Source organism: Oxyura jamaicensis, chromosome 8 (genome assembly GCF_011077185.1).
Source record: "Oxyura jamaicensis isolate SHBP4307 breed ruddy duck chromosome 8, BPBGC_Ojam_1.0, whole genome shotgun sequence".
Classification (NCBI taxonomy): Eukaryota; Metazoa; Chordata; class Aves; order Anseriformes; family Anatidae; genus Oxyura; species Oxyura jamaicensis.
Window position 1 is genome coordinate 19,719,830 of NC_048900.1, and position 25,367 is coordinate 19,745,196.

A 25,367-nucleotide genomic window follows, 5' to 3' on the forward strand; every position below is an offset into this window, starting at 1 on the left:
AAGTTGCTTTTCGCATCTGCCATCATAACAAAAGATGAAAAGGAAATTAAAAAACAAGTTTACACTTTTTACTTAAAAACCACATAAGAAATGCAATACAGAACACACTGTGTTTTTTTTAAAAAAAAAAAAAAAACAAACAATATATAGCATTAACACTATGCATAAGCACTAAGCAACAAGTTTTTCCCTTTGTGATACTGCTCCAGCATTTGTTCAGCTCCTTGTAGATCTAGGAATACAACAGACAATATACAAAGAGATCAGCAGTTGAAAAGTTGACTCAAACAGCATCTCTCAGAAGTTCTAGTCCTTTGAGTAACAAAAAATGGGATTCTCTGTGCTTGTTAAAAAGCTATTGTAATTAATTCCCAACTTCTATATGATTTACTTTTCCACAGAAAATCACTTATATGAAGATAACACTGCTATTTTTTAAGCTACCTAGCAGAGCAGGTAACTACTGAATTTCCACAGGCAAAGGCTAACAGCAAATTCTAAGTTCTTTCTTCTTATGAAGAAAAATTTTTGAAATTGTTGCTAAAGCACTGTGTTAAGGTTTTAAACTCAAGTAATGAGAACATCTGCAAGGCATTTCTTCCACCAAAATCAAGCCACAGTCAAGGGAACCAGCCCTAGTACTATATTATAAAACTAGACTATTACAGTGGGCTCTCTTTCCCTATGCGCCTTTCAACTCTAAAAACAAGTAAATAATATTTGCATTCAAAAAAAGAATCAATGCAATCACATAAAAAGTTTATGGGCAACCCCTATCCTATTTTTTCTTAGGCAGACTTTTCTTTAGGTAGTACCTGGGCTTTTTCTTCATTGTTGGAGTTAAGTTCAGTCTTTGAAAATAATGCATACTTGAGATCAGCATGATCTTTTAAACACCTGTACTACAGTGCACTTCTACAGTGTTCTTTGTGCATCTTTCCACTCCATTAACGACCTACTTCCTATGGATTTCAGCTATCACATCAGCATCACCCATCTTTGGGCTAAGCCTCATTTGCAAAACGTGGTCCTTAACACTGTCTTGTGAAAACTGCTACGTCAAAGTTCACAGAATCCTTTAGGTTGGAAGCAATGTCTTGGGGATCATCTAGCCCAATACCCCTACTCAAGCATGACCACCTAAAGCAGGTTGACCAGCACTATGTCCAGTTGGGTTCTGAGTATCTCCATGGATGGAGACTCCACAACATCTCTGGGCAACCTGTTCTGGTGTTTGACCACCCTCAGAGTAAAAACCAAGTGCTTCCTTGTGCTCAGATATAAATTCCTGTGCTTTAGTTTGCGTCCACTGTCTCTTGCCCTGTTACAGGGTGCTACTGCGAAGTCTGGCTCCCTGTCTTCATTCCCTCCTTTAAGGTAGTTATCCCCTGAAGCCTTCTCTTCTCCAGGCTGAGTTCCAGCTCTCTCAGCCTCTCACAGACTCACTCCAGCCAGTCAGTATCTTTCTTCTGCTGGGGAGCCCACAACCAGACACAGTATTCCAAATGCAGTCTCATCACTGAGGAGTAAAGAGGAAGGATCACCTCCCTTGACCTGCAGACAAAGCTTTCTAGTGCAGCTCAAGATACCATTGGCCTTATCTGATGCAAAGACACGTTGCTGGCTCATGGTCAGTTTGTTGTCTGTCAGGACCTCAGTCTTTTCTCAGCAAGTCTGTTTTCCAGTCCTTCAGCTCCCAGGGTGTGCTGGTGCCTGGACTTAACCCTCAGGGATCAGGACTTTTTCTTCCTCACTGAACTTTCTTCTATGTCCAGCTCACTGCTCTGTCAAAGCCCCTCTGCATAGCAGCACAATCATACAGTGATATCAGCTACTCCTCCCGGTTCTGTGTGATCTGCAAGTTTGCTGAGGGTGCATTCCATCCCCTTATCCAGGCCTTTAATGAAAGTGTTGAATAGTATTGGCTTCAGTATTGAGCCCTGGAGTATACCACTAGTGACTAACCTTCAAGTAGACCTTGTGCTACTGATTGCAACCCGCTGCACCCATTCCTTCAGCCTGTTTTTATTCCAACTCTAATGTCCACTTATCTAACCTGTACTTTGCCAGTTTGCCTATAAAGTTGGTCAAGCGTGATTTCCCCTTTGTAAATCTATGTTGACTATGGACCTCCTTGTCCTTCATGCATTTTGAAATGCTTTCCAAGTGGATTTTCTCTATCACCTTTCCAGGAACTGAGGTGAAGCTGACTGGCCTGTAGATCAGCTATCTTCTTTCTTGTTCTTCTTGAAAATAGGAGTGATGTTTGCTCTCTCCCATTCTACAGGAACCTTTCCCAAATTCTACAACCAAAGATAATTAAGAGAGGCCTTGCAATGGTATTAGCCAGCTCCCTCGGCACTTCTGGGTGCAACCTGTCAGGCCTCATGAATTTCTGTACATCCAGTTTAAGAGCACCCTTCCCCAGTTCACCACCACTGAGGGTAGCTCTTCCTTGTTCCAGGCTTCCCATCTAAGTCTCAGGGGCCTGGGATTCCTGAAGCCTGATTTTACTATTAAAGGCTGAGGCAAAGAAGGCACTGAGTACCTCAGCCTTAGCCATGTTGTTTATTACCCAGTATCCCTGCTGCATCTGACAGCAGGCCCACATTTGCTGTTTATGTACTTGTAGAATCCTTTCTTGCTGTTCTGCCTGTAGCCTGAGGAACTATCCCATTGCAAATGGCTACTTTCTCTTCAAGCTACACACTCTTAGCTCAGCTTACAATGTAGTCCTCTCACGTTCTTGGGCAATAAAGATTTTTTTCACTTCACTGGGGGGTAGTTCAGGAGGCCAAGCGGATTTTCCCCGTCTATGCTTTGTGCAGTGGAAGGCAACATAACAAAATATTATCTTTTATATTTTGCAATTTAAAATACTTGTGCATGTGTGTATTTCTACTACTATGTCCGATTTCCATATAAACAGGTAATGTTATAGATACAGTAGGGATATTATGAAATAAAGTACTCGGAGGCTCAAGTACTTCATCAGAAGTATGCATTGACTTTGTAAAAACTGACTACACTTTACATTAAGCAAAATACTGAATAAACTTTTCTGATTAGGAAGATCTAAAATAAAATGAGTGGTTTTCCCTGTAAATTATACTGCAGAAGTCATCTGTGACTTGTACTTAACCCTTTTCTTCTCATGCAGCATTACAGTACTTCCCCCCACCCATCCCAGAAACAAAAAACAAATATTCCACTAGTTGTTACAGATTGCACTTTTAAAGCACAGACTTGCCAGTCTTCTGCATTTCCAGTGTCCTGTTTAAACAGTTGACATAGTCTTCATTTTATGAAACTGGAAGATTTCGCCTAAGTACTTCTTTTGATGCTGGAGAAATGTTATCTGGGAAAACTACTTCAAACTCTATAATTAAGTCTCCACGTTGGTCAGGATTTTTGGGAAATGGCAAACCATATCCTATAATTCTTCGTCTCATCCCAGGCTTTACAACTTCATTTACTGTCATGGGTATGGTTCTTCCTTCTATCGTTGGCACGTTGATAGAGCTGCCACACAAGGCCTAAAAAAAGATTGTATCGTAAGAAAAAGGAATTGTTTATAACTTCATTTGTACCTACAACTGAATCTGGGTTAATTAGGAAAGACTAGCATTGCAAACAATATTTCCACTATGAAGTGCAGAGATATCAGAACTTCAATAGTGCTCCTTTCCTAAGGAGAGAAGGTTTCAATTTATCACTGAATATTACAGAATTTACAGGCTTATGGCCAACTAAAGAGTAATTGAGCTTATATATTCTTCCACAACTTTGTCAAATAGAATGGTAATAGAGTATAGCGTGAAAATACTGCTTGCAAGTCTTTAGTAGGAAGTCTCCACAGAGACTTCTCAATTTCCACTGTAAATTTAGAATTCTGTTCCATTTTTTGTTTGTTTACATTGCATGGGGGTTTATTATAACACTTCATCAACCTGTATTACAAATGGCAGAATGACATTTAAATGTCTATAAGCAGAGACATATCAAATTTGACAGTTCTCCTAGACAAGCATTTGCGATGCTAAAAGCAAAGCAAAGACTCTTTTGGTGTACCAAAATCAAAACATCACCAGGAAAACCAAGCTGTCTCCTGCTTTACCCAATGGTTTGTTTACATTAATTACTAGGATCTCTGATAGACATGGATTCTTCCAAGTTCATCTGATCCTGCACACTTGGTCTATACTGATAATGCTCACTATTATATAATAGTGCAGTAATAGGCTTTTATCTATGAAGGAACTGGACTATTCATGTCATCATTAAATATCGTCTTTTCTCTTTCACTGACCCTATTTTAAGTGCTTCATCTCACTTCAGATGCATTTTTAGCTAGGAATCCTTTAAGAAGGGAGATCATAATATGCACAAATAGTTCCTAAGGCAAGTAAAAATTTGCTTCTTCACCTAATGCCAATTAAGAAAAAAACACAAGACACACTCAGCTATATTCATTTTTCAATTATGACTATTTCAAGCGTTCAGACTCTTAAGAACTCTCCCCAGTTGTCTGATTTTTCCTTCTCAAAGACAGTGTGTTTTGTTCTTGGAACAGAATTTTAAAAGGCTATAGCATTTTGTTGTTATATATAGCTCCTGTGACACCTGTTCACAATAATTTATCCTCATGAAATCAATCTCTACCTACTTTGAAATCACACTGAAATAATTTATGACATAAAAAGACAGGCTTAAATATTTTCATTGCCAAAAAATTTTACGACATTTCTACTTTGTTCTATCTCAATCAGATTACACAAGCAAGGAGCATGCTATATTGGGTGTATTTATTAATCCAACCTAACGTATATTGTTCTAAAAAGGTAAATTACGAAGATTTAAGCCATTACCAACTTTCACTTTTACCCTTCCACCCTCATTCTCCTCCACCTCTATAAACAGCTTGGAATAGTACTCCATTTATATAGAAACAGCTAGTGTTTCCACTATAAATAACTATACTCTGTAGCCACATTTTGACTTCAGAAAAGGGAAATGTTCTCTAAAAAAAATGAACAAAACACTTCATTGCAGTCATTTAGCTTTTGCTGTGTAGCTACTGTACCACGTAATAGGTTTTTTTTGCTGTGTAGCTACTGTACCACTCAGTTCTACCAAAAGAGACACTTACCTCCCTTAAGCTGATCTTAACAGGATAGATAATATTTGATCCATCTCTCTTGAAATGCGAGTGAGGTTTATCTTTAATGATGAAAACAATGTCAGCTGGAATTGTGTTTGGTGTTTCATCACCTTCTTTTGGAAAAGTAATTTTAGTGCCCTCCTTCCATCCTCTTTTTATCTCAATAGTGAGAATTTTGTCCTCTGTTCGGACACTTCTACCATCTGGGTTCAGCCTTTTACGTGAAATCCTCATCCTTTTTGTGCAGCCATGATATATTTCTTCCAATGACACCTTAAGTTCATGAATTACAGGTGGATCTTGTTTACGACGTAATTGGCTACCAACTGTATTCCTTTCCCTTGGAAAACCATTCATACTGAAGCTGGTAAAGGATCCAAATGGATCACCATCCACCTCCATGTCTTCAGTATCTCTGCCACCAGGCATCCTCCTTCCAAAGAAGATCTCAAAAGGATTCGTGCCACCAAAGAAAGCCGCAAATGTAGCATGTGGGTCACCATGGAAGGAGTATCGGAAAGTACCACCCTGTCCATCAGGTCCTCCAGCTCCTCCCTTCAGACCTAAATTAAACAAGTAAAGATTAAAAAATAAAGCTTATATTAATATACCATTTATTGTAAAGTGCAACAGTAGATATCAGAACTGACAAGACAAAGCCTTTAGAGTAGAGTGAAGACTGCTCTTCAATGAGAACTCAGACCATTCAGTGTCAAACAGTAATTCATATATAATGTTTCTCACATGCTCCACAGTTCAACTCAAATCCAGTATTAAACAGCTTTACCTGTTTTCCTGCAATTTAGTTTGAGAACAAAGTAACATAATGGACTCTAATGCTTCTTTAGTTTTCAACTCAGAATCCCAAACTTATTGCAGCTTGTGGTGCTATGATATAAAACACAGAAGAAACTTGGGAACACCTTTCTATCCAGCCACAAATAAAAACAGCTTAGAAGTTCTTAAGACCTACAGAAATCTTGTATATACACTGCCAAGCATCTGTGCAAATAAATCACAATGTTCTCATATAGCTCTCTTCTATCTCTGTCTTCCCCAAGAAGAGATTTACATTTAGCTTCTTGATAAGACTTCCCTTATGATTCTCATTGGCTGGTCTTTCATACTTCCTCCCTCATTCTAAACCCAGCTAAATTCAGTTTTAAATACCCCTCCTGATAGGTTATCTCTACCAATTTCCTCCTAGTTAGTATTTTCCAGCATTTCAGAACACCAGAACACTCTCTCAAACCTCTAAGATTATAAAAACTTTCATGTTTTTATAAGAGATGTATTTCTAAATTCATGTTTGGCTTTAAAAAAAAAAAAAAAAAAAAAAAACTTATTTTTCATTTCACAGGAGTTCAGCAGTACATCTACAGTAAAATTTGAGGGTTTAATTTTATGGAAGCATTCATTCCCTAAATTTGAAAGAAATATTTTGATCTGCATTTTAGAATTTCTACGCACAACCTTAATACTAGTTATCAACAGTAACCAAGACAGACATTAAAAATCCAGGTGTCTTCCCCATCTCAGTACCAGACCATTTTGAAAGTACTTAATGTGTAGTAGTACATCCTTGCATCACAGTACTGTTCATGTCAAACAACCAGATCAGTGGATCTAATCTGCAGTAATGGAATAACACCTCCAAGAATAGCTAGCCATAAGTTTTTATTGAAGGTACATCAAGTTTCTGGTTGTAAGAAATGCTGAGGCTTCCTCCTTCCTCTTTCCTACCCCTCTACCTTTCCCTCAACTGCTAATTCTTCTCACAAGCAATGGAAAAGCTTAGAAAACAACTGAGTCATCAAGACATATTTCCAGAAGTTGATATTTTAATATTATGCCCAAAATAAATAGAAATCCATGTTTTGAACCTCTAGATTCAAGTATGCAATACTATGATGATAAAGGCTGCATTGCTTTGTGTTTTACTTCAAGCTGTCTGGAGAAAAAGACAAAAATGGAAGTTTGGGAAAGTAGTTAGGATGAGCCACTGCATAAGAATCTAGAGTGTAAATGAATCCACAAGGTAAGTAGTTCTATAGTAATATACAGAAAGGAAACCAGAGAAGGAAGAAGTACAAGAAGGTAAAAGACCCAAGTGACAAGAAAAGCCTCTAGTATATAAACAAGCACCTTTTCCTAGAATGTTTCAAAAACAGGACTAGAGCCTTTGGACACCTGCAGTAGAAGAAAAAGCTGAAAAACTGCATCACCTGTGAGAGCTGAAGGCCTTCTACATGAATTGATGGGTATTAATAATTGTATTAAGTCCTACAGATGACAAAGTGCCAAATCTCACTATAAGAACCCCCAATTTCCAGCATAAAAATACTGCTAAGTGTCCTATGTTAATTAAAAAAAAAGTGTCCCTGAGCAAATGGCAATGAATGAGTGGGCCTCCTTGTTAACAGAGACGGAACTATTTCATCTGGAACTTCTGATACCAATACATTTAAGAGGAGGGTTGCTAACATCTTCCCCTGTTGCTCAATCCTCTTATGACTGAGGCAAAGTCACGTCGGTCAAAAATAAAAAAAGTCATCCTCTCCAGATAACCATTTTAGGATAAAAATGACATTTCTGAGGCCTCATTCTCTTGGCATGTTATCACTGTTTACAATTAAAGCTAAAAAATTGTTCTGGTATTTCATGACATCAGCCAAATTCTTTCCTCTCCAGGCAAGAAGCCAAGAACAACTACAGACTGGACACCTGGGCTTCTGCTCAGGGCTGCCCTGCCGAGATCAAGCGGACTGCCCTTTACCAAAAATCTTAAAAAAAGAATCTGTCAAGCTCTCCAATTGCACCTCAAGAAGTGCTAGAGCAAGGGAAGACAGCAGTATAGCAAGATCCCAGAAAACTCTTAATGGGTCAAACTTTTTCAGTCCAGTGCCTGTCAAGTATTTGGGACTTTTAAAAACACTTGGGACTTTTAAAAACACATTAACATAAGAAATTAAAACTAAGCTGTGAAATACATCTTACATTAAAAAACTAATAGAAATGAGTCAAATATCAAAGTAGTACAGCTACATTGCTGAAAACTCAATACATCACATTTCCATGCATCATCTACGTTTATTTTGCTTCTTTCAGCATAGCAAAAGTGACCTTTCACAGACAATAACAAAGACATACATACCTTCTTCTCCAAACTGATCATAAATGTCTCTCTTTTTGGGATCACTCAGCACTTCATAAGCTTCTGCAATCTCTTTGAATTTTTCCTCTGCGTGGGGAGATTTGTTCTTATCTGGATGCCATTTAAGGGCTTGTTTTCTGTAAGCCTTTTTGATATCCTCATCAGAAGCCCCTTTTTCAATTCCCAGAATAGAATAATAATCCTTCCCCATCCTGAGAGTTGAAGGAATTTAGATTTTCCTTGCTATAAAGAAACCAGTATCCAGTGTCTCAGCAATGTAGAGATGCTAGAGAAGGAAAAATAAAGACAAAATTTGGAAATGAAACAAACAGAACAAAAATCAACAAACTCTGATACGTTAAAGAAACGCTAGACAGCTTAGCCGTATTTCATTCCTTCCCCTGTTGCTCATTTATAAATAATTGCACACACAGGATAAGGCACAGCCCTCTTTAGAGTCCTCCCATCTCCACTACGTGTCTTGGCTCTTTCTAGAACGACAAATAGTGCAGGACGTCACTTCCCAGACTGCCCCCGCTGAACAGTCAGCACAAGTCGCTTGATCTCAAGCGCACGCACATGCATGCAAATTGTTCAACTATTTCCTCCCTCCTCAAGCAACCATAAAGTTTAAATGTTCAACAGTGTGATACAGTGCCTTTCACCACCAGAGCTGAAGCCATCCTGGTCTAAAAGACAACTACCCCAAAAGTAATTCAGTATCCCATACAAAATGATACTAGCATTTTACTTCAGTTTCTGTAGAGACAGCTGTGCATACAACTGCTTTCTGAATGTATCATCAACATGGATTTGTACCCTTTCCAGCAAGGACTGCAAAGTATTTTACACCCAAGTTAACTACAAACCTTTGGAAAGGTTAAGTGCATTTCTTTAAAAAATAAAATTAAGCTACTCTCAGCTGGAGTTGACTGCAGCCAAGTACTATTAAACAGTAAGAAATCAAACCTGAGAGGAAAAAACCAACCAAATGATGATTCACCACAACTCAAGCCACTCAAAGCAGACCAAATATGGTTGTTTTGTTGTTTTTACCCCTCACTCTACACAGAGGCAGTATTAAGACTGTTATACAACTGTAACAACATACCAAGGAAATACTAACATCTCATCAGGTAAATGCTAACAGAAGACCCGATTCCTATATATTTGATTTACATTTTGGAGTTCAGATTTCACTATTTAAGTGTTTCTGATACTTTGCAGCGGGAATAGCAACAAGCTTCAGCCTGTAAGACTTCTTTTGGTTCTTATTTAAGAAATTATCTTTACTTTTCAGTATTGTGATAAACTTCAAGATTGATTAGCATAGCTTGAAAAATGCTCCTTCCTGGAACAAAATATTAGAAGAAGCCATTTTTAGTCAAACCTAGAAATTACCTGTTAGACGACATCTCTTAGACTCAGTCATCTTCCTTATAATGCTACAAAGCTTAAGAAAGGGAGCATATAGCAGCTAAAGGACCACCAAACTCTAGAAGAGAACACAGCTTTTGATTTAGGAAGCATTATATTTGAAGTTTGTTTCCAGAAGCTGCTCTACTAGGGGGCTAACCAGAAAAGATTGCAAATTTTGTCTAAACCAGAGTGCTACAAAGAGAGATTCCCTCCTCTCCCCACTATGTGCCATCATCCTATTCCCCACATTATATTTACTCTTTTCCACTTCTTGTGCCAGAATTGACCAGAATTATTATTAAGACATAATAACTAACTTCCAAAATTTCACTGAAGAACATAATAGTCAGGATTTCTCCTTAAATCAAAACTTTCTTCCACTCAAGTGTTGAAACTAAAAAGTTACACTGGGATTTTTTGCTGACAATCAGTGAGTAAAAGCTCAGGCATCCTTTCTCTCCTTGCAGAGGGGAACATGTTATTCTGGCACTGGTGCCAAGTTATACCCTAATTAGGTAAGTTATTCCCTAAAAATGAAAGAGTAAGGTCCACAGTAACAACTACACTATTTCTGCTTTCTGCCCTGCAGGAGATCTTCGCAGCAGAATTAATTTACAGCTTAGAATCTCATATTTTCTAAAAGTTGATGGGTTAACTGGAACACCTGCTTCCAGAAAGTACGTTCCTGCTTTCTCTCCATAGCAAGGCTTTCCTTTTATCATACAATCAGAGACTATAAATAGGCTGCAGTACCTCTCACATGTTTATCAAGTTATTTAAACAAAATGTAATATAGATTGTGGCATATCAGTCTTTCATAATCAGTGGAACAACTCAAATTGTTTCAACTCCAGCGTGCACAAGTTGAATATCTAGCAACCACACTAATCAGACTGGCACTTCTTCAGATAATGAAATCCATCTGGTAAACATGCTAAGTTTTTACGTCTTCCAGTCTTCTAGTATTACAGCAGCTTCAAGGACATAACAAAATCACATCCGATAAGTTTTTAGAACTCTGAATCTTCATTGTTCATTTTGTTATTTAACCCACATTCTCCTTCAATAGTTAGTAACATGAAAAGAAAATCCCTCATGCACTGCCCACAAAAACTCTTGACACTGCAGTCCTTTCAAATAAACACAGATGATCGGAAAACAAGACACCTATCAACTATTGCTATAGTCTAACCCTGCCTGTTACCATATACACAGAATCAGAAGCATTTAAAAAAACCTGACTGTAGAAAGATCCTGCTTCCCATATGTTTGAGAAAGTTGTTTTGTTTTTTTTAATGCCTGAATGAGTATTCTCTATAAAAAAAAGAGATAAGATCATCACCTACAATGGGATAGATTAATTCATTTATGGAATCATTTTGTTCCTTACAAATTCTTGCATTTCCACCTCTTTTGCAGTAGTAGTTAGAACCATCATAGGGTATTTTGTAAGTAAGTGCATTTCAGTCACCCCCTATTTCAGAGGTTGATGCTTTGTGGCCAAGTACCAGAAGGTAACTGCTACAAACATACAAACTACAAACATACCTGCTCACGCACACAATTCGAGTTGTGGCATGCTGGTATTCATGCTCAGCCTCTACTTGGACTTTTACTTGAATTTTTACTTAAAGGAGGGATGGTTGCTGTAACCCAATTTGTTTAAAGAGCATTAACAGTACACAACCTGATAGACCCCACGTAGCCAAGCCTGGTCACGGCTTCCTGTATGTGACAAGCCAGCAGCACTGCATCCTGCAACTTACCAAAGTCTCCAAGAAGCAAGATGCTAAGCTGGGTGTCTATAAATTAGTAAAGCCATCATCGAAGACTTGGATTCAGAGTGCTCCTGAATGAGTGCTAAGCAAATGCTCAAATATAAAACTCCAGTAATGAGGTGGTGTCACGACAAAGTGCAAATATGTAATAAATAAAACCCACTGGTTAGCTACCATTCTTCCTCATCCTACCATATCAACTCTTCTGATTGATATACCCCAGTAAGAATCAATTCTGCACCTGTATCAGGTCTTTGTTTACAGTCAGATACAACAGCTGCATTCCAGTACTGTACTATAGAGTAGTATCTATGAAGCTGTCGCTTCTACTTTGGCAGAAAACAGGTTTACAGAATTGATTGTGCTCAATGTTCACAATCGTATTAGACAAACCAACTGGAAGTGAAAAGTTTAAACATTGGCAGAACAACTTCTTCCTCCCAAGCACCTCATCCCATGGTGGGGGAAGGAACAGAAATAACAGAATATTCCAGATGCCAGAGCTGTATGAAATCCCATGTTACAGAAGCACATGAAACAACTTATACGATAAAAGAATCCCAGCTTTCTGAAAATACTACTCAGTCCACATCCATACACTTTCAGGGGGTATGTTACTTGGTAGACAAATGAAAATAAGCTCTGAAACAATGCTTAGCATGAAAAGCATACTTCTGCAGACATCCTCTATACCAATAGTCTCAGCCTTTACTCTGAAGCATGCATACAGACCAAGTATCAGTAATGTCTGACCATCTGATTCTTGTAGAATAAAGTTGAAAAAAATCAATGTAGTAGAGATGTTTGAAGACACATAACCAGACCTGCAATCCATATAAGTCTGCTTCTGATGCTGCGTGTCATGCTGAAGCATTAAAACATCAAGCGAAGATGTTACCCAGCTGTTTATCTACAAGACACACCTAACTCCTCTCCTATCTCCTCTACAATATATCACTGAAAACATTACGTTTAGTTTTTAATTGAAGTCCACAGACACTTTTTAGCTTTTTCTAAAATTCTACTAGACACAATTCTGAAATACACATAAGCTGAAAATTGTTCTTACAAGAGCTCACTTTCACTCTGAGAATGAATCCGACTACACATTCAGTATTCTACCTCAGTTATTTTTAAAGTAACAATTATTTTACTGAAAGCCTATCTTTCCCATTATTCTCTCTGAACAACCATAGCATTTGTCCATGCAAGTTGATTATACACTGTAACTTCAGTAGAACAGCAGGAGCAAGACCATTCCACTTTCAGATCTTAGAACAGCTGCATTGATAATGTTAAACTTTAAATAATGCAATTAATTCAAAGAAGCCTAAATAAGAACAACTGAAATCAATTAAGATAAAGACAAGGAAACATTCACACTAACAGACACTGAACTCAAATTCTAGGTTAACCATAAGTTAGTACCAGTACATGGTTATTTTAAGGAAAAGCTCCTAAGCAGACCTGTGTTGTTCCCTGAAGCTCAATAAAAACACTCCTATCTCAATTAAGTTAAGCCACTGCTTTTGCATTCCTCATCTACGGAACCTCAGACAAAACTGAAAGACATGACTAGATCACAGAACAAGTTAAAGAGCAAACAAAACCACAAAGGCAAATTCCAGACAGATCACAACTATAAATATACATGTGCACATAAATGTCACGGCAGAGGAGCCAAATCCCTACCCAAAAAAGCTCTTCAACAATTAAGTAGTATACTATTTGGAAACCCACGTGAATTAATGGAATAAGGTAGTATTTGTCTAAAAGGGTTTGAACAAAGTACATCCACATACAACAGTAAATTTTCTGAAAGAGCATCCATGATCTTCCCAGAGAAAAAAAACACTAACGATGACTTTTCTCCCGTCTTCAACTGTATGCAGTTGTTATAAGTTATGTTAATACTTTGGGACTATGCATAAGACCTCAAACATACAAACCACATTCATGAACGCATTTAGCATTTTACCACAGAAGCACTCAGAACTTGGTCTCGCTTACAGAAATCCATTTCAGAGCCTACAACAGAAGAAACAGTTGATATTTATATATCTAACAGAACTTGCCAAGGCAAGCCTGCAGAGAGTAAATAGCTATTTCTCATCAGTCAACAGCCCTAAGAGAAAAGCTTCACTTCATATTAGTCATTCACTTCATATCCAAGTAACTACATACAAATTTTTTAAATTTCACTTCTGTTCTCTGTAGGCATATGCTGCTACTGTGATGTAAGTAGAAAGTTCATTGTACATAAGGATACGGGTGAAAGACCACATAAAAACTTTAAACAATTAATAGAATGATAAAATTACAACAGACTGTGATATTAACTTTGTTAAACAGTATATTTAAGGGCACACTTTTTGTATTTTCATATGTTATACATTCTGTCTTTGAAATACTCTGCTCAAAAAAAATACATCAAAATGCACCATTTGTGATAGTTTCTTTTATGTACTAAATATATTTTATATATATAAACATATCAGCGATATATATTTTTCCTGAGGCACATGCAACAATACAATTTAATGCAATTCACCATTGAAGCTTACAGTAACAAGACTTTATTTCCTGATTTTTTTTTATTTCCTCAGATTAAAAAAGAATAGACATTTCTATAAATCATGATGATACATTATCCCCCAAATTCACATTAGAGATGTATCTAAGTCACTGTTGATCTCTACTTGATAGGAAACATCCCTACAGTACTTTCTATATTGCCAAGTTGATACAATTGTCTGAAGATTTGGCTTGATTATTTTTGTCTTGATTATTTTCATTTAACATGTTAAATTAAATTGTAGGATAGAAGAAGTTCTCTTAGACAATTAAATGTATTAAGTTATGCCAGCCCCAGCTCCAACAACAAAAAATTATTTATATATTCATAGTATCTGCTTCAAAAATACCTTATAATGTTACTGGAATATATGTGAAGTTATGGTCCCACCAACAGGACAAAGGATGCTTTTCTAAGGTCTTTGGTGGGAAGTTCTACTTTAAACTTACATTTCAGAGTCAGCGTGAATTTGCAGGTCAAGTTCAAATGTTAAAACTCAAAAAGCATATTGCTATCACCCAGAGAGATGCTGCTACCACTTCTGAACTTTCAAAATGAATTCTTAAGCTCATGATTCTCATGATTCATAGAGGCTTCAATTTTACTTGAAAACCCTACAGGAGGAAACAGGTACTCTTCGCAAATAATTTAAAATAACTCCCTTTGTTTATTTTTCTGGTTATTTTGTAACAATAGACCAAAAGCTAGAAATGGTACTCACAACTGAAAGTGTCCATCATTTTCACCTTAAGACTTAAAATTATTTACGAAGCATTAAGTTCTAGAATTAGGTTCTCCTCTTCAGAAAGTGATTGTTCCCACTATTTATATCATGACCTACATGGAACTACATACAACACTAGAAAAAAAAAAGAAAAACTGCTCTAAGTCAGATAGATTTTATTCTAAACATGGTTACAACCATCACCGAAAACATGAGTAGGACACTAGTCATACACATACTGATCCTTCATCACGACATACCACACTTATAGGTCATCAACAAGGAACTGCCTTCTCATGCCTGATTGTTGTCTTCTAAGTCACAATCTCTATCAGAGCTGAAGAGCAAGAATACACTTGAAAGAACTTTCCAAGTTTCACTTCCCAGGAAGTGGGAATGTTCATCACATTACAAGCAGGCAAAGTTCTTAGAACTCTGTTATGATGCAGCGTGTTGATGAAACGCAACTTGCCCTACTTCACAATGGCACCATTAACTGCTTCAGTCAAGTACCATGTTGTGCTTAAAAAAAACAAAAGGAAATAGAGGATGGTCACACAAAACAGCAAACACTAAGTATTTTCACCTACAGATTAAGGCTTCTCCATTTTGAAACTACACAGATTCCGTAAATTCTTTTCAGTGTTCATTTAAATTCTCACCCACATAGAAGTTTCTGCACAAGGCCTCTTCTTCAAAAGCAACTCGATTCATCACCACGTAAAAAACCCAAAATGCAAAAAATAAGAAGTTCCCTCACACTGCTGACTAGGCCTATTTACCACACTCACTACCACCAGCTTCAAGGAGTTATGACATCATCTCCATACATACTTTTGTAAACATCTATACACACAAATGCTCTGAGTTGGTAGGGAAAGGTATCTTCTTAGACTTCTTACTGTTGTCACCAAAGGAAAAATACAAAAACAAAACAAAGAGCTATGGAATCTGAAGTTGTGTTTCACCCACTAAAATATTTTGACAAGATCCCCACAACTTACTACTGAGTTTACCATTTAAAGGCAAAGAAAGCAGAAAATGTGGTAGTAAAATACCTTCAGTTTTACATACAAGCCTGTATTTTGACTGCTCTCACTAAGACTCAAGGAACACTGTCGTGAAACAGCACACATGCACATGGAGAGGTGGCCTTGATCGCACACCACAGTGCACCAGTCAGGTTTCTCCCGTGTCCATGGGATCTACAAAATGACAGAGAGCAAAGGAGGATGTATGAACTGAACTGTTTAATGATCTACTCCATTCTACACCAGAGCTACTAAGTGAAACCAGTAGAAGCCAGTTTCAAAAAATAAAATTAAGTGCTGTAAGTGATAAAATTCCCCGCCAAAGGACAATGCAGACTCAAAAATAGTTTGAGGGTATGCTTAAAAAAAAAAAAAAAAAAAAAAAAAACACACACAAGGAAAACATTGAAGAGATCCACTAGAATTTACATGACAGAGAAGCCAGAGCAGGAATTCTCAGAGCAACAAATATCCAGAACCTAGAAGGTGGAAATGAAAACCATGCATTTGCTTTGAGTTTGCTTGCACTTCCCCTGAAGCACCTACTTACAGGCACTTTTGAATGCAAGCTACTGGGCCGAACAGGCCACTTAATGGACAACCAGTCCATCATTCTCTTGGCGATGAACACCCTTATTAGGTTCATGAAAAATCTCAATATAATGCAATTCAGCCACTTTCATGTTTTAAAGTATTAAGATTTTCCAGCACAGAAGCTTAAGCTGCAAGCACTGGCATTACACAATCAACCTCAGGGGCACACAAATGCTGTTGAAACTTATGGGCTCAGCCAGGCAGTAAAGGTCCACTTCATCTAACATATTGGGAAGAAAAAAAAATGTGTTTGGATACTCCATATTACAAGAAAGCATGCAAGACTAACTACAGTATGTTTTTGTATCAGCATTAAGCTCATTTATTAGTAGTGTCACGGATATATATACACATACATCTAAGTGTACATATACTAAAAACACATTGTTTAAAACCACCTGGAAACTACAAACCAGAATACCACTGGTGACCATGCTACCTCCTCTTTCTCTCCTGCCACCTCTCCATCTGTCCTTAGGAAACAAAGCAACAACTGCCCACAGGTTTTCCAATAGCTCATGCACAAAACCTTTAAGAGATATGTAAACAGACTCCTACTCTCATTTTCCTACATGACAACATTTATTATACAATCCTTGGAAAAAAAATATTAAATATATTTAAATTGCCTTCCACCTAACTGAAATGATTAGGGGTGTTGTTTTCCAAAAAAAAAGTGTTTTAAAAAAAGTTATTTGGAAACATCTTTACAAGTGTAACTAATTACCCCTTTCAAAAAAAGTATGGCTTAAGATTGCACACTGGATGTATTCAGCCCCACTCCTGCAGCACAGCAGAAACAAAAGTTTCCCTACAAGCACAAACCAAACAACCAGCTCATACACTGCTTCTGCAGGCCAGCATTCTCCACCCCATGGACAAGGGCCAGCTGGCACAAATTAGAGCAGCACTTGCTCTGGGCCAGGCTGGGACTGGACAAGAGGCCAACCAGCTCAGAGACCCTGGGAACCATGCCTGGCTCCCTACCAGTTCTTCCACCAAGTGAGTCCCAGTGTAGGAGAACTGACCTAATGGTAGTGGTATGTACAGATTAACAGGAAAAGAACAATGGAAAAATAGTGCTAATTCCCACAATAACCCTTGCTAATTTGCGTTCAAGAAATTGGAAGGGAGAAAAGACTTAAAGAGAAGGCATTTAAAACACATTCCAGTAACCTACATATAGTTATCACAACTACCTTATCACCCATGAGACATTAGGATGAGTAGGCTGTTACAAATAAAGGCTCTCTATTTCAGTGGAAGTAGCATACAATAGCTCATTTTTTCATCTTTCACTTGCAGAAAAAGGGAGGACATGCGCCACCTGTAACAATGTTTTAGTGTTTGTGTTAACTATGGTAACAATTCCTTCATTCACACAAAAGGATTCCTAAGGGATTTCTTCCACCAAACAATATCATTAATGACCTGTTGTCTCAACAAGGCAGCAGCAGAGTTCAGGGCACCTGGAGAATGACTGATAGAGAAACCGCAAGACAAAATGCAACTCAGCTACAGTTGTTTACAGTTTCCAGTTGGTTATTGTTTACAGTTGCTGTTATAGTCAAACAAGATGACTGTTATTAACACATCACTGAATACGGAATGGCACATTTTTGCTGTGGACATGTGACCCAGCTGTTCTTACATAAGCAAACGGAGATGGTCGTCACACTAGGTAGGCACTTTTTCCAGCATGCTCATCACAACCCAGCTGCTCTGATTCAAGCAGACAGTTCTACATACAAGGCCAAAATAGTTCTATAAAGACAAGAATTTGATAAGGAGACGTCAAAACAACTTTGTTTCAACTGAAAGAATATGTATCAGCATCTCTAGACACTTGATTCGAATTGAAACAGCAAGAACGTCCTTCTGTTCACCAACAGTAGACAAATACAGGCAGCCCTAGTTATTAGAATTTACTTCAAGAGAAGCCAGAACAGTTGCTCATGACTCTTTCAAATGCTTCTGACATACCATAGCTTAAACCAGGTTTCTTAGTTGTGTTTTCCTACCTCCCCCAAGTCAAATCTAGAAGAGTACTGGGGAAAGATAGAAGGGGGAAGTCTGACAGACCTACTCTCAGTAATCTCTTAAATGGCTTTATTCCTCCAGATGAACTAATGCATGTTGGGCTAAGAGGAAAAGAAGGTACAACAAAGGAAGATGAACTATTAAGCAAAAAAAATGTCTTGATGGAGCATGTCCTGAAGAAATAGCAAGCCTCATTTTCTGTCTACTAATAGACTATAGAAGTCTCATTAAAATTCTCCCCCAAACTAATAATGAAAGTTTGAACCATCTTTCTAGGACTCACTACTATTTCCTTATTCACCTTTTCCCTGCTCCTCCTAGAAAAAAAGACAGCAGAAAGAACAGACACGTTTGCAAATTTAACTATCGTTTCTGTGACTGTTTAATGAAAATATTACTCAGAATCAGCTTACTCATAGGACGTAATCTTAATAGACAACAAACAGTACACAGAAAAATTAGGTCTATTCAGATTCTCCACAAAACATACCAATTCAGTCAAAAGATTAACATATATACCTCTACACACAAAAGCTAAACTTATGGAACCTCCTGCTTTTTTGCTGTGATGATACATCACTGATTTTATTTTTTTGAGTGAGATCTCATATTAACACAGCAATATTTATCCCTTTCCAATTCTATGCAACATTGTTATGTAGGTCTGGGCTTTTGATGATTACAAGAAGATACTTTCAAACACCACACTCAACTGGCAGTTAGACAACAGTTTCCCCTAAGAAGCCTTAAGATATTGATTTATTAAAGAAATGATATCTTTCTCATCTATAAGCTTCACTGAAAATATTTCCCCCCTAAAACACATGTAATTCTTGCAATAAAGAGGATTTTCACTTTAGACAAACCTGTTTTAATTGTCATTTTAGGGACTGAAAAGATTAGTCGTTTAAGAGCTTCCACAGCATTTATTCCATTTTCCCTTCCTCACTCTCAGAAAAGACTTACCTTCCTGTTGTGTTTTTGTTTTTTAGTTGACTGATTAAGCACAATTTGGTTAAAAATAAATTGGTCTGGCTCACAAATTAACAAAGCTGTTAGCTGTAATTAAACAGTATCAGAAAGCATACTACTCAGGATCAGGCCTATAAAATAGGCAAGCACGCCAATCCCTCCAAGGTAATTAAGATTTTCAAAGAATTACAGAAAGCTGAGGTTGCAAGGGACCTCTGGAGATCACCTAGTCCAACCCCTGTGCTGAAGCAGGATCCCCTGAAGCACATTACCCAGGATTGTATCCAGACAGCTTTTGAGTGTCTCCAGAGAAGGAGACTCCTGTGGGCAGCCTGTTCCAGAGCTCAGTCACCCTCACAGTAAAGGATCTTTTCCTCCTGTTCAGACAGAGCTTCCTGTGCTTAGGTTTGTGCTCAGCCTATTGCTGGGCACCACTGAGAATAGTCTGGCCCCATCCTCATTACCCTCCTTTCAGAAACTTATGCACATGGCTTAGATCCCCATGAGCCTTTGCATCTCCAGGCTGAATAGGCCCAGCTCCCTTGGCCTTTCCTCACACAAGAGATGCTCCAGTCCCATAATCATTTCAGTAGCCCTCCACTGGACTTGCAACAGGAGCTCCATGTCCCTGTCGTACTGGGGAGCCCAGAGCTAGACACAGCGCTCCAGGCGAGACTGAGCAGAGGGAGAGCATCATCTCCCTCAGCCTGCTGCCAGAGCTCTTCCTAATGCAGCCCAGGAAACCATTGGCTTTCTTGGCCACAAGGGCCCAGTGCTGGCTCATGGTCAACTTGGTGCCCACCGGGACCTGCAGGTCCTCTCTGCAGAGCTGTTTTCCAGCAGGTCAGCCCCCAGCCTGTCCAGGTGCATGGGGTTATACCTCCCTAAGTGCAGGACCCTGCACTTGTGTCTGTTGTATTTCAAGAGGTTCATCTCTGCCCATCTCTCCAGCCTCTAGAAATCCTTGGCAGCCCAGCACTCTGGGCTATCAGCCACTCCTCCTAGTTTTGAATCATCAGCAAACTTGCTGAGAAGGCACTTTATCCCTTCATCCAAGTCATTTTCCCCACTTTGAGATGATAAAGATGAACGTTACTACCTTAATTCAACAAAATAGATGTTTACACCTTTATTAACACTGCACCTTCTTCAGTGTTCTGCTGAAGAATACATGATACACTTCTATGCTCTACTGCTGCTGCTACATTAACTTTGTCTTCCTTTTAAAAGAAGTCCACCCTCAGTCCCTGTTTCTGCCCTTCTTAATCACTACTCATACGCAAATTCCATGCCTAGCTCTACCAACCAATCTATTACAAGCAAGGCCTTTCACACTTCTGCCATATGGGAGGAGTTTTGCAGATGTTAATGGCAAACACTCTGGGCTCTCAAAGCTTTCCTTCCCATGACTTTCACAGAAAAACATCCAACTCCTGTGAGCGGGTAGGACACTGGAGACTGATGAGCGCACTACCATGCTAACCAGTGTACTTCAGCTGCCTCTGCACTACACTGTGCAGAGATCACTAGATGGTGATCCACTGTCTCATTATATGTTGCAGTTGTATTCAACGCAGAACTGCATGTTCTCTCATTAATCTTTCTGTAGTTGTGATGGTGGCATAACACATTTGGTTGCCTTCTGTCAACTAATAAAAGTTTCAGAGGTTAGATCATATTAATCTTTTATTTCTCAACTCTCCTCAGCTACAGAATAAAACTGTTAAGTATACCTCAACAGAAACGTTGGGGCAAAGACTTCTCCTTCCCTTTTAAGCTTTACTATTAAATTCCCTTTCATCAGCTTCATCCCGCTTATACCTTTAACCAAAGATATATGGAATAAGAACCAGAGTAAAATGTGAAAAACACACACTAAGGAATCTACAATACCTACACAGTTTTGTTTCAAAACCAAGCATGTCATGCTACATTAAGCAAAGAAAAGCGCCACAACTAAATGTAAGGAAAAAAACCCTCAACAACCGTTGTTGTGTTTTTTTGTTGTTGTTGTTTTGTTTTGTTTTTTGTTTTTTTGTTTTTTTAAGCTTACCATATACAAGTTGGTACAGAGGGGACCAGAAGTGGGCTTAGGGAGCAAATTCACTCTTCCCCTTCCACAAATGATTTTTCCTATCCCCTCCAAATCCTCAGCAGCAACCCATACCTCTGTTTGTCTGGAATACAGCATGATAGGTATATTTGCTGAATAGGAAGATGCAACTGGTCCGCCACCTCTTGGATCATCCTGGGTAGGTGAATTCTATGTGGCAACGTTCCTATTTTAATCCTAAAAACCAATCCCCTTGAACTTCGTCTCTCTCAAAAGATAATCTAATTATAAGCATTGCAAAGATTTTGTAGGCAATTTAAGTTACCCTTTAGTATTACCTTTTTACAAATACATTTTCTTTCAGGCCCCATTTGTGACTGAAATTCAGAATTACTACTTCAACGTACATATGGTAAACAAAAGCTTATGACAACAGATCAGCTCGTTTGGATATTGAGCATGTGCTCAATCTCCTCTCAGGAGTTACATAAGAAGAGTTTTCTACTGGTAGTACTGCCGATCCTGGACATGCTTTGCCAGTGCAGGAACCTCAGCTGACAGTTAGGACCTGAATCTGTTGATTTTAATCTCCTAAAGCGATGAAATCAGCAGAAGCCAATTGCAAATTTCCCCAGACCAACAATGATTTGCAGAAAGCAGAGTGGGTAAAACTACAATGGTTTAGAGAGTCATCGCTTTTAGTGCTGTTCAGCATATTGAGGCAAAGTTAAACAACCACATCCAGAGATGTACAGAAACAACTTTGTAAGAAATATAATTCTTTAGCTTATGACCCATTGAGAGTTGGCCTACACTTCTTTCAGGACTGCCATACCCTTAGATCTGGTCTCCATGGACCACCAAAATTAAAATACATTGTTTAAAAAGAAGGAACAGACCTCAAATCAGCATGCACTGAAGTACCTCAGCTTACACAGAGAATTTGGGTTAGTTCCACACTTACACATTTATACACCTACAACAACTAAACTGTTTGATTTAGAACTGCCCCAAGTATGTTTTGTAGAAGTAAGGACTCCTTAACACACAGAATATTTGATTAATAAAATATAGATGTTCTCCTTTTTCAGGACTCTCCATTACTTAGGTTTGTGACTATCCACACTGTACATATAAAATTTTCTGACTTGTCAGTTCCCCCCCCTCCCTTTTTTTACTCCAAATCAGCTGTTTCTTAGTAACTACATTTATCATAATGTTCTACTCTGATGATAACTGAAAAAAGCATGGCCTGAATACCACAAGAGATGTCATTAAAAACTTAAGGGAAGACATCCCTCTCCGAGCTCCAAAAGAAATACTGAAATGCAGTTTAAAGCTATGCAGCATCCGTTATCTCTTAAGTTGTCCACTAATTACTAAAATTTCAAAAGTGGTAGATTTCTCAACTGTCTATCTTTTCTTAGCAAGATGTTACTATAGAACCAAAGCTCATTTTACACAACAAAATCAAGGACCTCTGGCTCTAGAAGCACGATGCAAATACTTGTTTACCAATCTACTTCATTTAATTTCTTCGAAGGCAGGTTTTGAAAAAATATGCGATGAGTAATTTTGCAAGTGAGAAAGCATCACAGCCTGGTGTGCATTGCTATATCAAGTCTGAAAAGCACTTGAAAGAACATTGCGGTCAGCAGTGTTCAGGGATTAGATCCCCACTCCATTGAGAGAAAAAAAAAAGAAGCAATTAATCACATAGTGGTAATTTTCTCAAGGGAAGTAACATTTAATAACGGGAAACATAGACAGTTTTTAAGAGGCATGGGTTTCTAGCTGACAAGTCCTAAGTGCCATCATGGGAGATACAGATAGAAGCAACTCTTAACTGTTGACAAAGGCCATTAGATCAACTTAAGAATGATGTAAATAAGGACCTAATATTTGTACAGGATAACATTTAAGATGTTGTTCCTCTGTAATTTGCTAAGCTTCATGTTCTAACTACCTGGAAGGCCTAAGGCAACGAAGCATACTGCCTTCAAAAATCTGGAAGGTTAAGGAATCATACATAATACTAAACGTGTCTCGCCACTTTGAACACTAGCAAAAAGCTGGTAAAAATTCCAAAGTTAACACTTATCTTTAGCTGCTAGTGAATCTACCTAGAACACTTACAGTACCACAAGTGCTTTCATTAGCCCAAGACACATCCACTTTGAAATGTCATTAGCATTACACAGTTGCTGGCTCATCTCACAGAACTTAACAGTCATGACCACATTTCATAACAACAAAAACAAAGGACACAGAAGCTCCACATCTTCAAAGAAGTGACAAACCATAAAAGACATAGCCAGCAGCCAGTATTATCCTCAACTCATCAGTCAACTACCATCACTGAACTTATTTATCTGCATAGCCTGGCTGGTATACATAGCCAACTTCACAATAACAAAGGAAATGAAAAAAAAAATAGTTCAAGCTCAAAGTATTGTTTTTGAAAGAACAAAGAGTCAAGCACAAAAATAAAGTTTCCACTTTCCCAAAGCTATTTTTACTCCTCGTCTTCTTCCCCCACACTAGCACGGCTAAATTAACATAAAGCATATGCCAATTCTTCTGAACAGGCCTTTTTTAGCAAAGGTATCTGAGCAGCAAGTTTCACTTAGCTCGAGTTATACAATATAATTTGTCTACACGTACATTCAGATTTTAGTTTTGTGGAAATTAAATATATTAGTCTTAAAATTCTGTTGAGCTATACCACTTCATAAACTGTACAGAAAGAAAAAATCTAGCATGTTCGCAGTCTCCTTTGGTAGAGTTACTTAGACTGGAGATGCAGGATAATCTGACCTCAGCAGCAGCACCACATCTTAAGGTGTTTCTGCCGCCTTTTCTATTACCTAGTCACCTGCTAGAACAATCCTGGTTATAAATAGCCACAACTGAAGGGGCCAACAAGAAACTAGGAACTTAAGACAGCATGGAACTAAAAGGCCAGTCACAAGAAAAGACAGCACAGCATACTCTTACACAACTTTAAACAAAGCTGTTCCCTCCTTGCATATAGACAAAAACTAGATGAAGTCCAAAGCAGCTGTTCCTTAAATAAGAGGACTAACAAAAACACAAAGTCATTTAAGGCTGGAAGAGACTCTTCACAATTCACTTTAAAAAATAAATGTATTTACTTAAAAAAAAAAAAAAAAGCATATTAAGTTAACATAACCCCTGATGAAGGTTATGCATATAGATTTAAAAGAGTGCAAGCCTTCTCCTCGGCACAGCACAGGGCAGCAAGCAACCATACAGCTCAGCCACTCTCGCTCTCAGCCCAGGCTGCGTCCATACCTCTGCAGCGCTCCCAGCTCCGGGACAGTTATTCCCCCTCTCTCCCAGCCAGGGCCCGGATCAGAGCACTACCAGCTCCCGTTTATCATTATAGCTTATGCTTGCTCAGCCACAAGGAGACAAACAAACAAACAGCTGTCAGAGCCGCGCGATAGTGGCGAGCGCTTCAAACCAAGTCACAAACATCCACAGGCGCTGCAGGACGAGGAGCGAGGCGCGGGGAAGGGCCCCACGGCCAGAAACGAAGAAAAAAACTTATTATTTTTTCACAGTTTTCATGCGTCACGCGGAGGGCACACGGGCAGCACGCAGCTCGGGGCTGAGGGCAGCACCGCTCCTCTAACGGCCAGGGAAGCGGCCGGGTGAGGAAGAGGCAGGCACCCGGGCGCTAAACGCCTCCCCGGGCGCTAAACGCCTCCCGCCCCTCCCCGAGCACTCACCGCCCGCTGCTGCCTCAGCCGCTCCCTGCCCAGCCCGCTCCTCAGGCGCTGCTCTCGCACTCACCCCCAAACCTCGCGAGAAGTATCCCCCCCCGGCCCCCCCCGGCCCCC

At 38.7% G+C, this 25,367-nt stretch overlaps 1 protein-coding gene across 2 annotated transcripts; it reads right to left on the reverse strand.

Annotated features, from left to right (window-relative positions):
* On the reverse strand, positions 1-25,367 carry DNAJB4 (DnaJ heat shock protein family (Hsp40) member B4). 2 transcript variants are annotated; one of them, XM_035333317.1, is made up of 4 exons: positions 25,257-25,367; positions 8,316-8,601; positions 5,150-5,724; positions 1-3,536 (listed from the first exon to the last, which is right to left on the reverse strand). In XM_035333317.1, the coding sequence occupies exons 2-4, from the start codon at positions 8,524-8,526 to the stop codon at positions 3,303-3,305; spliced, it is 1,020 nt and encodes a 339-aa protein (XP_035189208.1). In that variant the 5' UTR covers positions 8,527-8,601; positions 25,257-25,367; the 3' UTR covers positions 1-3,302. The 2 variants fall into 2 exon arrangements, with proteins under 2 accessions (XP_035189208.1, XP_035189209.1); XM_035333318.1 differs by lacking the exon at positions 25,257-25,367 and adding an exon at positions 8,748-8,766.

Excerpts from the sequence above, each read along its gene's own strand:
- DNAJB4 (XM_035333317.1), bottom strand. The coding sequence starts at position 8,526 with ATGGGGAAGGATTATTATTCTATTCTGGGAATTGAAAAAGGGGCTTCT. Across the intron at positions 5,725-8,315 it reads TGATCAGTTTGGAGAAGAAG|GTCTGAAGGGAGGAGCTGGA; the intron begins GTATGTATGTCT and ends TGTTTAATTTAG. Across the intron at positions 3,537-5,149 it reads TTAAGATCAGCTTAAGGGAG|GCCTTGTGTGGCAGCTCTAT; the intron begins GTAAGTGTCTCT and ends ATCTTTTTTTAG.